The sequence below is a fragment of the Pseudopodoces humilis genome, chromosome 18 (genome assembly GCF_049639895.1).
Source record: "Pseudopodoces humilis isolate 2021_Gansu_Grassland_sample_001 chromosome 18, ASM4963989v1, whole genome shotgun sequence".
Taxonomy (NCBI): domain Eukaryota; kingdom Metazoa; phylum Chordata; class Aves; order Passeriformes; family Paridae; genus Pseudopodoces; species Pseudopodoces humilis.
The window spans coordinates 9,364,594-9,377,159 of record NC_142217.1 but is presented as its reverse complement, the minus strand read 5'-3'; the positions used below and the strand labels follow the sequence as shown (position 1 = coordinate 9,377,159).

The 12,566-nt window shown below is 42.1% G+C and overlaps 1 protein-coding gene across 2 annotated transcripts in view; it reads right to left on the bottom strand.

Annotated features, from left to right (window-relative positions):
* The window catches only part of ABCC1 (ATP binding cassette subfamily C member 1 (ABCC1 blood group)), a 45,815-nt gene extending 33,487 nt beyond the window's left edge, over nt 1-12,328 (bottom strand). For both annotated transcript variants that reach the window (XM_014252678.2, XM_014252679.2), the window contains exons 1-3: nt 12,193-12,328; nt 1,443-1,619; nt 568-693 (exon numbers count right to left, since the gene is read on the bottom strand). In XM_014252678.2, coding sequence (XP_014108153.2) covers nt 568-693; nt 1,443-1,619; nt 12,193-12,240 — 351 coding nt within the window. In that variant the 5' untranslated portion in view covers nt 12,241-12,328. The remainder of the gene's footprint in view (nt 1-567; nt 694-1,442; nt 1,620-12,192) is intronic.
* Nucleotides 12,329-12,566: the final 238 nt, after the last annotated feature.

The window sequence follows — 12,566 nt, the reverse complement described above, 5'->3', positions numbered from 1 at the left end:
CTTCCTTGAAATGCAAGTTGCAGGGATATTGGTGTGAAAGTAGAAAACCCCAGCACATCTAGGTTAAAGGAGGCAGCTGGGGGCACCTGTGTGACTTGTGGCTTTCAAGACTTTCCACTGTGCCATCAAGTGTAACAAAGATAATACACACAAGAATGTTATATCAGAGTTTGTAATGAGATACTTCAACAGTCTCCCCCCAAGCTCAGTGGTTTGTATTATCTAGGTTGAATCAGCTCTCTTGAGTTGATTCCTCTACTCTATGCCTGAGCCAAACCATTCAATGGATGCTAGCTCAGGCCTACCAAAGTGAGACAAGAACTGGAACTGCCTTATGTGCTGATGTGCACACACTGAGCATAGATAGGTGGGAGCCCGTTTTTTTAATTTTTTTATTAAAAAAAACTGAGGTACTTCAGAGTCAATATTTCAGAGCCCTACTACAGACTAAGGCTGTATATAAAGGCTGTATATAAAGGCTTAAAGGATTACAGCACTGTGAATAATACCAAAGTGGTGCTGTTGCTTACAGCTTTGCATGGTCACTGGCCATGCAGAAGAACTTACCATTGTTATACCCAATACTGTAGGGCTAACGAGAAAAAATGGAGCTAGAGAAATATTTTGACTTCTTTTCCAGAAAGAGTAGAAAAGGTCTGCCCAGCAGACTATCCACAGTATTAAGCCCAAAGCCTGCAATAAAAAAGTGTCTTTAGTACATCACTTCATAAAGATAATGCAGCACAATATATAGATGAACACTAGATGTTATCTGTTAGCAGGAGTCATGATCAGACAATATCATTTGGGCAATTCTACCACATGCACAAAAGAAAAGCATTTTGGCTTTAATTATTGAATTCCTACTAGAAGAAAAAAAGTTTACTGATTTTTAATACCATGTAATTCAGTCTTTATGAAGCAGAAAGCTGGTCTCCTGAATAACAGATTGCAGAGAAAAATACCTCTCCAACACACAATGTTATTACAGCCCTTCTTAAAACTTTGCACTTATACTACAAGGAAGAAAAAAGCCAAAAACATTAAGTACCTATTTCACAATAGAAGTGTAATAGAACACCTGCAGCACTCTAGAAATATATACTGTGTTAACTCAAGAAGCTGACAGGAAAATAAGTTACTTTTATGATAGAAATAAGGGCCTTGAGATTGAGTTGCCTTAAAATAGTCTTCTCCAACTGGTCTTTAAAAGGATTTGCATGTTTGTTGCTATGCCAGGGTGAATTTCAGAAAGCCTGATAACAGGGCAATGGAAACAGGAAAGGCTGCAAAATCAAACACAAGCAGAACAAATAAGTTATATCTGAAGTGTACACACAGGTCAAGACTGATGCTCAAAACAATACTGTGCTAAAACACAGACAAAAAGAGATTCCAAATTCTAAACAAGGTTGGCAAGTTCTGATTTCAGAGTCACATACCGTTTTGGCTTTGTTAAGGTTTGACACTTGGATGTACCCCCTGTCATGACGGCGAAGGTACAGGAAGTACACTGGGAAGCAGAGCCACAGGTAAATGCAAGGAATCCAGACCAGGACTGTGTTCTGAAAGCACGGGGTGAAATCTGGATCTTCTGTGTGCCATGTCAGATTCCAATCCTGGGGCAAGAAAACAGGCTAAGTTAAAGAAAAAGCCAACGCTGAATTTCAGTATTTGAAAATCAGAAACAGGGACTCAGAATAAAAAATCCACAACATCAAGGCACAGAACCAAGTAAAAGGCTCACCCTCACAGCTCATTTCCTACTCAACAAGAAGAGAATGTAAACTGACATAATTCAATGTTTTCCTACTTCTTTCAATACAATTTTCAAAGCCAAGGTAAATCACCAAACAATCAAACCAAAAATGATGATCACAGTAATACGTGACTATTTTAATCACTGGCACAAGGACTATTCACAATGACTATTTAGTAGTAGCATTAGTTTTCAGACCATATTTACGATTGCTCTGAGTCAAGAAAATCTCTTGCAGCAAATTTTACCTTTAAGTCATCGACCTTGCTGAAAAATTACCACATGCAAGAGTTTCTCTCAAGTGCTGTAGATTTTTGACTCTCCAACAGAATAATGCAGCTGTAGATGGATTGCAATTATTCAACAGCCAAAGCTCCCAGGCTTCTGTTTAAAAGTGACTGAGCCAAAAGCAGCAGTCCCATGCCCAAAGGCTTGTTGACCATAGTGTTAATTTTCAGTGGCAAAGCATTTTTTCAGGCAGTTGCATAGCTTACACTACACAAAACACCAGTGCCACTACTGAGACATAATGTCAGTAATCCTACTCCTTTATAAAAGCCTAATCTGGTCACTGAAACAGGTGCCATTATCCACATTTTATAGATGAGGAAACAGAACCAAAAGGAGCTGTAGTGCCTGTTCTCTCTATTCCAACATCAAAGCCAAAAGCAGATCCCACTGTCTAGAATCACCACACTTTGATCCTTGTTTGTCCCCTTGTTCCACTGAATAAACAGCTTCAAACACAATTACAAAGAGAACATAGATCTAAAAAGGAATGGAAGATACATTTTCCTTCTCCATTTCCCTCAATTTCTATCAGAATCTAGGACTTGATACAACAGACATACACAGGACACTCAGCTGTTATTTTTCTCCTCTAATTCCATAGCATTCTAAAAATTCTTCTCACTTTGTGTAATTTTTAAATTTTAATTTTTAGAAAATCTCTCAGCTTACTACAGCCAATTCAGGGGAAATAACACTGGTAGAACATAAGAATGCCCAGTTATGTTTGACTGTATCTGCATAGGGGTCACAAGTTGTTCGTGGCAAGGCAGCGGCTGTGAGACGCTGTGGGCAAGCCACACAAGCTTATTGAGTTTCCTGGCTGCATAACTCATCAGAAATTTCAGCTGAGTCATCCTTACATTTAGCCACCACACAAATGTTTTTGGCTTTCTAAGTCCCAGCTGCTCTACTCCAGCACAACAGTCAAGAAAAAGTCTCATGACTCTGCAGGACAGTTTAGAAGTCACAAATTAAGATAGTTACAAGATTATACAAGTAAATCAACAGGATGTAATCAACAGGATGTAATCAACTTTACAAGAAACAAATAAAAGCACTGATACCTTTTTTATTGAGTAAACTTTAGAAAGTTAACTTCTTCTCTGTTTATAAATGCTTGCTATAAAATTAATCTGGCAAATACCAGCAAGGTCAGAGCATGCAATGCATGTCACTGCCACATGGCAAAATAAAAGCAAGAAGTGCTGTATGCATGACTGCTGAGGGATATTCTAAAAATGTGCAACGTGCCATTTGACTTTCATATTTTCAAGTCATCCAGATGTGTTTGTTTCTGCATAAAAGGCAAGAGTGTGTAATGCAATGGTACTTCAGGGTTCAGAACAGAAAGATGGGACAAATGGGCAATTTTGGGCAAGACTACTGCTAGAATTTAACAGCAACATCAGTTCTTTCATATGTTGCCAGGATTTATCCAGAGGGTGTTGCTGTCAAGTAGGAGCATGCTGAGCTTTAAAAACACTTCTCTGTACAAGAGAAATGGCAACACACAGGCGAGATGCAGAAGCCACTTCCATTTTACATCCACGTCAGGTGGCAAAAGGCAAGGAACACGTGAAGAGAGACCCAGCAGTTATTTCCCTGCTGTTTGCCCCGGTGCAGTTCCCTCAGGCTGTGCCCACACAAGCCAGGAGCAGAGCTGCAGACCCCAGCCCATGTCCTCACATGTCAGGTCACAGCTGCCCTGCACACTGAGCAGCAGCTGCTGCAGGCTCCCAGCTGACACCAGTCCAAAAGGCACTGGGGCCACTGGAGAGGCTCAGCACGCAGGCAGCACGGCCTGCGGGACACAGCAGCAGGCTCGCAGTCCAGAGCGAGCTGTGATCACCCTCCGTGGATAAAGCCAAGAGGAACTCAATCCCTTACAAAGGCAGGCATGTCCTAAGTCCTGCATGGAGGACACCGCAGCTTTAGGAGATTCCACTGCAGCTGGAAAATGTGTCACTCTCGTCATGAAACCAGCATGCATTCACATTTGAATCACAGGTTCAGTTACACAAGTCTAGACAAGTTCTACCGGCGGAAAATACGTCTTCTCCTTTGCTTTATATAAACCCAGTTTCAATTTTGGGTTTTTTCCATCACAAACAAAATGCAGAAACACTCACTGAAGCAGACCTTTGCATTTAACAGATGTTAATTAGCAAATTAATGACATTTTTTTCTGACTCAAGTGTCAGAAACACTGTTTTAGCAAGTTCTACTAAAACATGAAGTTACTCCATTTTTCTCAGCTCAAAGTTAAACAATTTTCACTCTGACTTATCTGCTAACCCTTCTACTTTGCGAAGTCACATCAAATGACAGAGATAAAACTACTGCAAGCCTACACAAACTAGCATATGGCTAGCATGCCATAAAGGAAGAGGAGGAAAAAAAGGGGGTAAAGTCTATAGCTATTAGACTGTATAATTTGGAAGCAGCCTTTATTTTAAACTGTGACTGCAGGAACCCACTGGAGAAGAATCAGTCTGATCCTTGTTCCTTTCTTGGTAGATATTGGGAGAGATACAATGTTGGCTTACTTTTAGTATAGTCCAGAAGAATCATATCTCAGATGTTAAATAGTTTCAGGTTGGTTTTTCTTTTCTTTTCAGAATTCCTTAACAATTTTAAAGTTTCCCAGAATAGCAGATGGGTATTTTTAACTTTACCTGACCTATTTCTCAGTTTTCATTTCCATCATCAGTGCTATGGTTCAAAAATACCCATCCACAGTTTTAGTGCCTAGTAACATGTTTTCTCTCTTGGCACAAAAAACCTTCCTATCATATCTGAAATGAAACCCTCAGTCTACAAGAAGGACACAAAAAATGCTTGGCATTCCCCAGAATCAAGTGGATCCATTCACAGGTAAACCACTTATTTAACAGCGCATAAAACCTCAGAAAATTAAGAACAATACTGATTCCTGTCTAAAATTTCAGGAACAGGCAAGATAAAAGCATTGACAGTGGAACTGTAAGACAAAGTTGCAATACAAAAGGCCAGTTATTCTGCCTTTGCAGAGGGAAGACAGACCAAGGACAGTTGCATGCCTCCAGCATGGCTAATCTGAGGAATAACAGCGTTTGATGCTGGCTGCCTCTCCTGGCAGCCAGGAAAGACTGTCAAGTGAGCAGCCAGGGGTTGCTTGTTCTCACATCAATAATCCCACTTGACCCACATTTTAAAATTTTCACTGGCAGAAACAGAGACCCAAATTGCTCGGTTTCATGCCTGCTGTGTGGAGTGTGCTAGAGATGCAGACTGCCAGGCACAGTGTTAAATCCACCTGCATGAACCAAATTGTGACTGAAAAGTGACTTAAAATATTACTATACAACTATGTAAAAAATGAAGTTACAAAACCACACTGGAATCTTAACATCATGGTCAACACTTACCCCTTCAAAAGGAGTTTGACACTGTGTACCCACTACTTCAGTATCACCCACAGAAGAACCACCTCCCTTGTAATACCAAGATAAAGTTTTTCAATCTTATCTCCAACACTAAAAAGACTTTCTGTTTAATGCAATGTTTACATTTAGTTGAGTGAAAGTAATTAGCTCTCTCAGGCACTAACACTGTAATTGCAGCTAACAACTTTCATTATAATAGTATCATCACTTTCCCACTGAAATAGGAAGTCTTACTATCTGCCAGCTCTAGATACAGGATTAAAAATTTCACAGTGTAGCACCTATAAAACCATGAGCTGACTGAACCACCCTCTGTCTCAGTGTAGGCTAAAAGCCAATGGCCTTGTGGCATCTATCTAGGACAGCAAATTTCCTGCCCCTCCCCAGACAGGAGATTTGTCAGATCTGGCAGAGCCTACATCTTCAGAGGAGCTGCATCAGTGCACAAGAGGGAGGGGGTAAAGGAAGTGCAGAACAGGACCTCTCTCTTTAAGGCTGCTTCGAAGGAACCCTGACCTTACTTTTAAAAAGTATCTGATACCTGATATGCCGTCTTTGTTCTGCCATTCACGTTTTGAAGTCAGATCATTGAAGCCTGTGCTGAGGCTCACCATTTGTCTAAGAGCATATTTCAAATGGGGTCTAAACAAGCACAGTCTTCACCAGCATCAGATTTGCTCTGCTGTGCTTACTGTTCAGGCTACATCACAAGTTGATAGGACAAGCAACTGATATTTGTACAAGAAAAGTACTCCAGAATCCCTACAAAAGTTTTCAGCTTCCTAAAATACCATGTGCAGATTGAGACTTCAGAAAAGGGAAGTCACCATGCCTCTCTTTCATTTCAAAGTCTAAAATGCAAGCTTTATTCTTAAAGTATCTTAATGTTGTCAAAGACATGATTGTTAGAGCAAGTGGTGAAAAAGTTACAAAAAATAATAATCACAAAATAAACAAGGATCCTAACCTTTTTTTTATCATTTATATAAAGAAGATTCAGGAGGGGAAAACACCAGTGTTTCTAGTGAAAAGAAAATGCCCTTAATTTCTCAATGTTTTCTATTAGAAATGGTTTTAGCAAGTTATAAATGGTTTTAATGGTTTAAGTTCTCAACAGTAATTACTTACATAATGCAGATTTGACTTGTTAACACAGACAAGGAAAAGCCTTTACCTTCCAATAACTGGTCCTGAATTTAAATCAGGTGTCTGTACCTCCTTGTCCCAAACCCACACATGAATATTTTCCAATGTTTTCAAAAAGTTGAGACCCTTTATTATAGAAAGCACTGCATCAGCTGGAACTGTGTGTAAAATTCCAAGAAAAAAAGCATATTTTGCTTTTTTCCCCCCTTTAGCCTAAAATAAGAAGCAGGTGCTAACAAATTGCCAGAGAAAGGAGCACTTGCAGTTGTGGCATTTACAAGAGCTGAGCTTTGTAACCTATGAAGTTAAAACCCACCAAACTATGGCTAATTTTTTTGTGTCAGAGAAACATATAGAAGATTATATTAGCACTTGCAAAATTAAAGTTTATCCTCTCTCTACAGATGCTGCATTTTCATACCCTGCTGTATCTGCAACTACCATGACAAAACATTTGGCCACTTGACAACAAAGTATTTACCACTTCTAGTTTCAGAACTTAAGGGTGGTTTTTATCCTTCTGCAAAGTTTTTCACTGAAATCACTGTTACCTAAAAGGATACAAGAAAAAGATTCCTGCTCTCATTCCTTCTTGCACCAAACACAGTGCTGCTCAACAATGCAACAGCCTGTAGCTGGAGTTCAAATCACTGAGAAATTCATATACACCTGGGTAATAATCTCACCAAAGGACTAAGGTAACAGATTAAGTTGGGATAAACTGTATCTGAAGCTACCACAGATGCAAAGAGTGAGAAAACAGTAATGCAAGGAATTCTGACTCTATTAAAAGTAAGCAAAAGGTCAGTACCCGGCAGTAGGCTTTTTAGAGATATGACCCAGAGTGACTCCAGCCAACCTGGGCTGACCTTCACTCGGTCCCAGTATAGCACAGTGTTTCAATGTAAACTGCATTGTAATTGCATGAAACAGTACAAGTTATTCTGGCATTTTGCAACATTCTTTCCCTTCATTTAACTTTTCTGAGCAATTCTGAGTTGCCAGCTGTAGAATGACAGGTCATCTGTTCAGAAAAATCCCCATAAACAATAGATTATCCGGCTTAATTTCCCTATATTTCCCTTAATTGATTTATTCCAAATCAAGGGATATATATCAGTTTCATTTCCAATCTAAGTTTAATTTTTCTATGCACATTTAGACCCTTGTTCATAAACAGAAGAAAGCTGACAAATACACCTCTGGCATTCATCACTAAAAAACACAACCGCCAAGGCATGAGAATCATGCAAACTGCCGTTAATTACAATAAATCACCATTTTGTGTAAAGGTGTCCTTGTTTTTTACTCTGCTGCTCTTCTGTTCCAAATGCTGTGCACGTGTGACCTTCCTGTGTCACTGAATGTAAGCAGTTTCGTGATCTGCACACTCTTTATCAGAGACTAAACTCAGCTTTTATCAAGCTCACCCAGCACCCTCCCACAGTACCTCCAAGTCCCTCACTAGCCTTGCCACAAACACACTGAAAAAGCACAGAAGACACGTCTTAAATGCAGCAAAGAGCTGCAGGGTTCCTAGAGACGTGGCAATTTACTGCCTATCTGATGTGTGACGGCATAAGCTTACACATCTTCAGAACATAAAATTGCTTCTTACATAAGACTGGTTTTTCTTCAGAAGTCTATTTTGGTAAAACTACCGGTGTCCTCATAAATAACATAAGCACAGCAGCTGTTTATGTCACACAGTATCACTTCACAAATGTCAGTTAATAATTGCAATGCATTAAAGAATATTAATATATCTTTTTTCTTAATAAAATTCTATCAAGCTATATTATGAATCTCTCCCACTACAACGATGTCAACTAAATACAAAACATAACGTCTCTGGACAAACACTAATACATTTATTTTGGCAGACAAACATGTCCTAAAGCCTCAGACTGAACTCTACACAATGGCGAAGAAAGCCAAATCCCTCCAGGTTGGTCCCTAAATTTTGTGTACAAGGCTCTCCCTCACCTTCCCTCACCCAGTCTGTTTTAATTCTGTAGTTTGTTTCCACACAAAGAAGTGCTAAACCTAGCACAGTGTGTGGATACCACTTCTTTACTAACAGTGAAGAGGCTCCACAAAAGCTTTCTGAACAAACAGGGAAGAAACAGGACAGCATTTACACAGAGATGCAGCTTGAATCATTACAGGACTCTAGTTTTCTAAATAAAACAGAGAAGCCAAAAACTTGCTTTTCTCCTAGAAGTAAGTGCAATTACTTGCTTTCAATCACTTCTCAACAACGAAAAGTCCAACTAGAAATCTGTGGAAAAAAATTCTGCTAAATTTGCACTGAAATAAACAGCTTCTATTTAAATTAACTTTAAAAAACACGGTGTCTGCCTGTGAATGACATGATAGGAACTTATATAAATATAAACCATTTATCTGACATTCCCTTAAGCTTCAGATGCATATTTCCCACTTCTTTTTCATAAAACCCTACTGAGAGCTTTGAAATATCAAAGTGTCACAAAAACTGTTAACCTCTTCCTTTAGCAATTCCAAACATGAAAAGACTTCTCTGAACACGATACTGCAGAGCTTACAAGCTCTGAAAAAAAACTGAAACCAAGATTTTATTCAAAGAAAAACCAGCAGATTACTTCAAAATGCACATGCACTGAGAACACTAACTGTACATGTGGAGTATCTCCAGACAGGAAGGTCAGGAGGCCAAAGTGTACAGTGAGTTCTACATCTGCTGAGACACTTATCCTGCTTACCTGGAGCCACAGTGCTCCTCACCCTGCTTTACCTCTGTGTTTTTCTGTGCTGCTATTGAAACAAGGTAGCAGTAATATTCTAGCCAAAGCTATCTCAGTGTGTCAGGTCAACAACAAAGTTTTACAGCTTGAACTGGCCCTTAAATTCACTAAATTGGAATGCAAGTAGTGCAAAACATTACCACAAGTCCACTATGGTTTTTCAAGCTTTTATTGTCATCAACAGCTATCAGTAAATAGTAACTTCATCTTGCACAGCTGTACCTTTTTTTACATTATGGATGGAATATTCATTCTAAGACATTCAGTGATGCTAGAGCAAGCAAGGGTTAACAGTACTTGTCTAAAAAGGGAGTTTAGAGGAAGCAAAATGCAGTAAAGTTGTATAAAATAACTATAAGCAGTAAAATCTGATTGCAGTGAAGTTAACACACTGAGTAGGGGCACAGAGATAGGTTAAACAGTGAGGAAGAAAAAAAAAAATAACAGAGTGAAGAAGATGGCAATCTTCCTTGGGTTCCTGACCTTTCAGAGTAAGTATTAAATAAAACCAATCTGTTTAATTCTCAGACAAGAACTTTCAACAACAACATTCCTTGGGAGTGCAAACAAGAAAAATCCTGGCCAGCAAAGCCTAAGAAGATTAGCATACAGTTTTAAGGGTCCATTAGGTCCTTTGAGCCACAGTCTCCCCCCCACAATTTAAAACTGAGTTGCCCACAACTCAGGATCACTTTTGACAGAAAACACATCATCTCCTTGAAGCCAAGATTGCCAGAAATCCCTCTGCTCCACTGGCAAGGCTTCAGTACCAACCAAAATAGCGGATGCAGCCACCACAAGAATGCAATGACACGTGCCACTGTGTATCCAGCTATCACTCAGCCCTAAGAAGCACAAGAGTGCAGTCCAGAAACCAGGAAGAACAGCAGCCCAACCACAGGACATATCTAAAACCCCAGTAAACACTACATATACATAAATAATTTCTGAAAATTCATGAAAACTTCAGTTTTAAATAGCAGCAATAATGGAAATGTCAGAAAAATCAGCAGCCAGAGTACCCACAAGCACCCAAACTGGCCTTTCTACTCTTCCTGCTGGGAATGATGCAACAACAAAGCGGAAACAGAGCGTTACTTATGAAGACAAGTTCAGCATGAAGGAAGATTTTTCCAGGCACATCTAACCCTCACTCAAATGCACAATTATTCTTCCACAGGATCAGAAGAACCCAGAAATCAAACAACCACACCCACAGGATCTTTAGTTAGGAAGAAATGAAAGGCAGAGACCATGTGATCTAGAGAAGGATGACAAATCCCAAAACACTGAGAACCAATGCAACTAGTGGAAAAAATGTATGGGATAGTTTTTACAAAAACACCAGAAATGGCTGGAATACACATGAGAACAGTTTTCCTAATAAAATAATCTGCTGTCAGCAACCCTATATAAACCAGTTGCTTCTAACATCCTATATGTAGTTCTTGTGTCCACCTTATGTTACAATTCCACAGCTCAAAGAATGAGCTGGCAGCTCTTTTTCACAATCCTACTACTCTCTGGAGTCAGTTTTTCCATAAACTCTGAAATATGTGTTGAAACATTTTCTGAAATATGTATTCTCTTAAGCCCTTCAAATTAAAAGTCTCATTATAGGGAAAAGTAAAAAAATATGCAAAATGACAACTCATAATTTAGCCAGTTCTGAAAAACCTGAGAAATAGCAGAAAAGAGATATTAGTATAAGCAATATAAAAGCAAGTTAGCAGTGTCACTTTTGATCAGCTGCAAAAAAACTCATTGTCTTAGTCTTGATGATTTTAAAAACATCTACTCTAATATCCTAATGATTCTTGCAATAAATAGTACAATGGTATTTATTGAGACATCTGATTCTATTTTCTCACTAGTAAGGCAGTTCATTACTTCAAAACTATCTGGCAAACGTCTGATACATACAGTACAGTAGTTTATTTCCCTATGTTCACTTCAATAGCTCTCACTCCACGTTTATTTTCCTAACTTCCAGTTCTTCCCTTCCTCCACACAACCTCCTCCTACATACGACCAGTTTGCTCCCGAGATGAATTTTCACTCTGGCCCTTCTGTCCCGAGTGCCCAGGACGCCGTGTCTCAGCTGAGCGAGACCCCACCGCGACACCCCCAAATCGCTCACCTGTGCACAGCTGCCTTTCAGTTCACCCACAGCACCTGCGCTCACTGCTCTTCGTTAAGGAAGAGCGAAAATACTGCCGTACAAACATGCGATAAAGCTGCAGAAAGCGCTTCCGTGGCCTCCTCCAGAGCGGGCACGGTTGTCGTGTTTCGGCAGCCGTCAGACACCGTTATTGTTGTTACCCGCACGGCCCCGAGTAACGCGGGCGAGCGGCCGAACGCGTGGGCAGAGACCTGCTCCGGCCGCTCGGGAGCTCGTTCCCAGTCTCCCGGGCGGGCATCCCCTCGCCAGTTCCCCCCATGCAAGCATCCCCCTGCCGGAAGCCCCGCACACGAGGCGCGCCGGCCCCCGCTCCGTGACCCGGCCATGGGGACATCGCGCCCAGGCGGAGACCACGAGCAGCCGGCACGGCCCGGCCCCTCCGCCGGCCCGCGGCCGCTCCGCGCCGGTGTTCCCACCCCGCACGGCCGGGGCGCACCGCAGCCCCCGCGCTCTGCCCGGGGCAGCGCCTGCACCGCAGGCTCCAGCTCCCCCGCTGCCGGACGCAGCCCCCTCGGGCTCCGCCACCACCCCAGCCCCGCCCGGCTCCCCGCCATCCCTCCCTGCCGGCACCGGCAGCCGCCGAGGCCCCATCCCGCCGCTTACCCAGAAGGGCGCGGAAGCGTCCACGCTGCAGAAGCTCTCGATCCCCATGAAGCGCGGCGAGGCGACCCCGGGCTCCCGCGGCAGCGTTTCCCCGTCCACAGCTCTCCTGCCCGAGCGGCTGCGAGCGGGGCCGGGCCGGCAGCGCCAGCTCGGAGCTCTGATTGGCTCCGTGTCACGGGGATCGGAGCCCGGCGCCGCCGCCGCCCGCGCTGCGCAGCCCCGCCTCGGCGGAGGGGGGCTCAGCGCCGCGTGCGGACACCGGGCAGCGCCCGCAACGCCGGGCTGGGCGCGTCCCGCGGGGCCACCAACGCCTCCGCATCGGGGAGCACCACGGGCCCAGGAGCCTCGGCCAGAGCCTGACGCGTGCCTTTGTA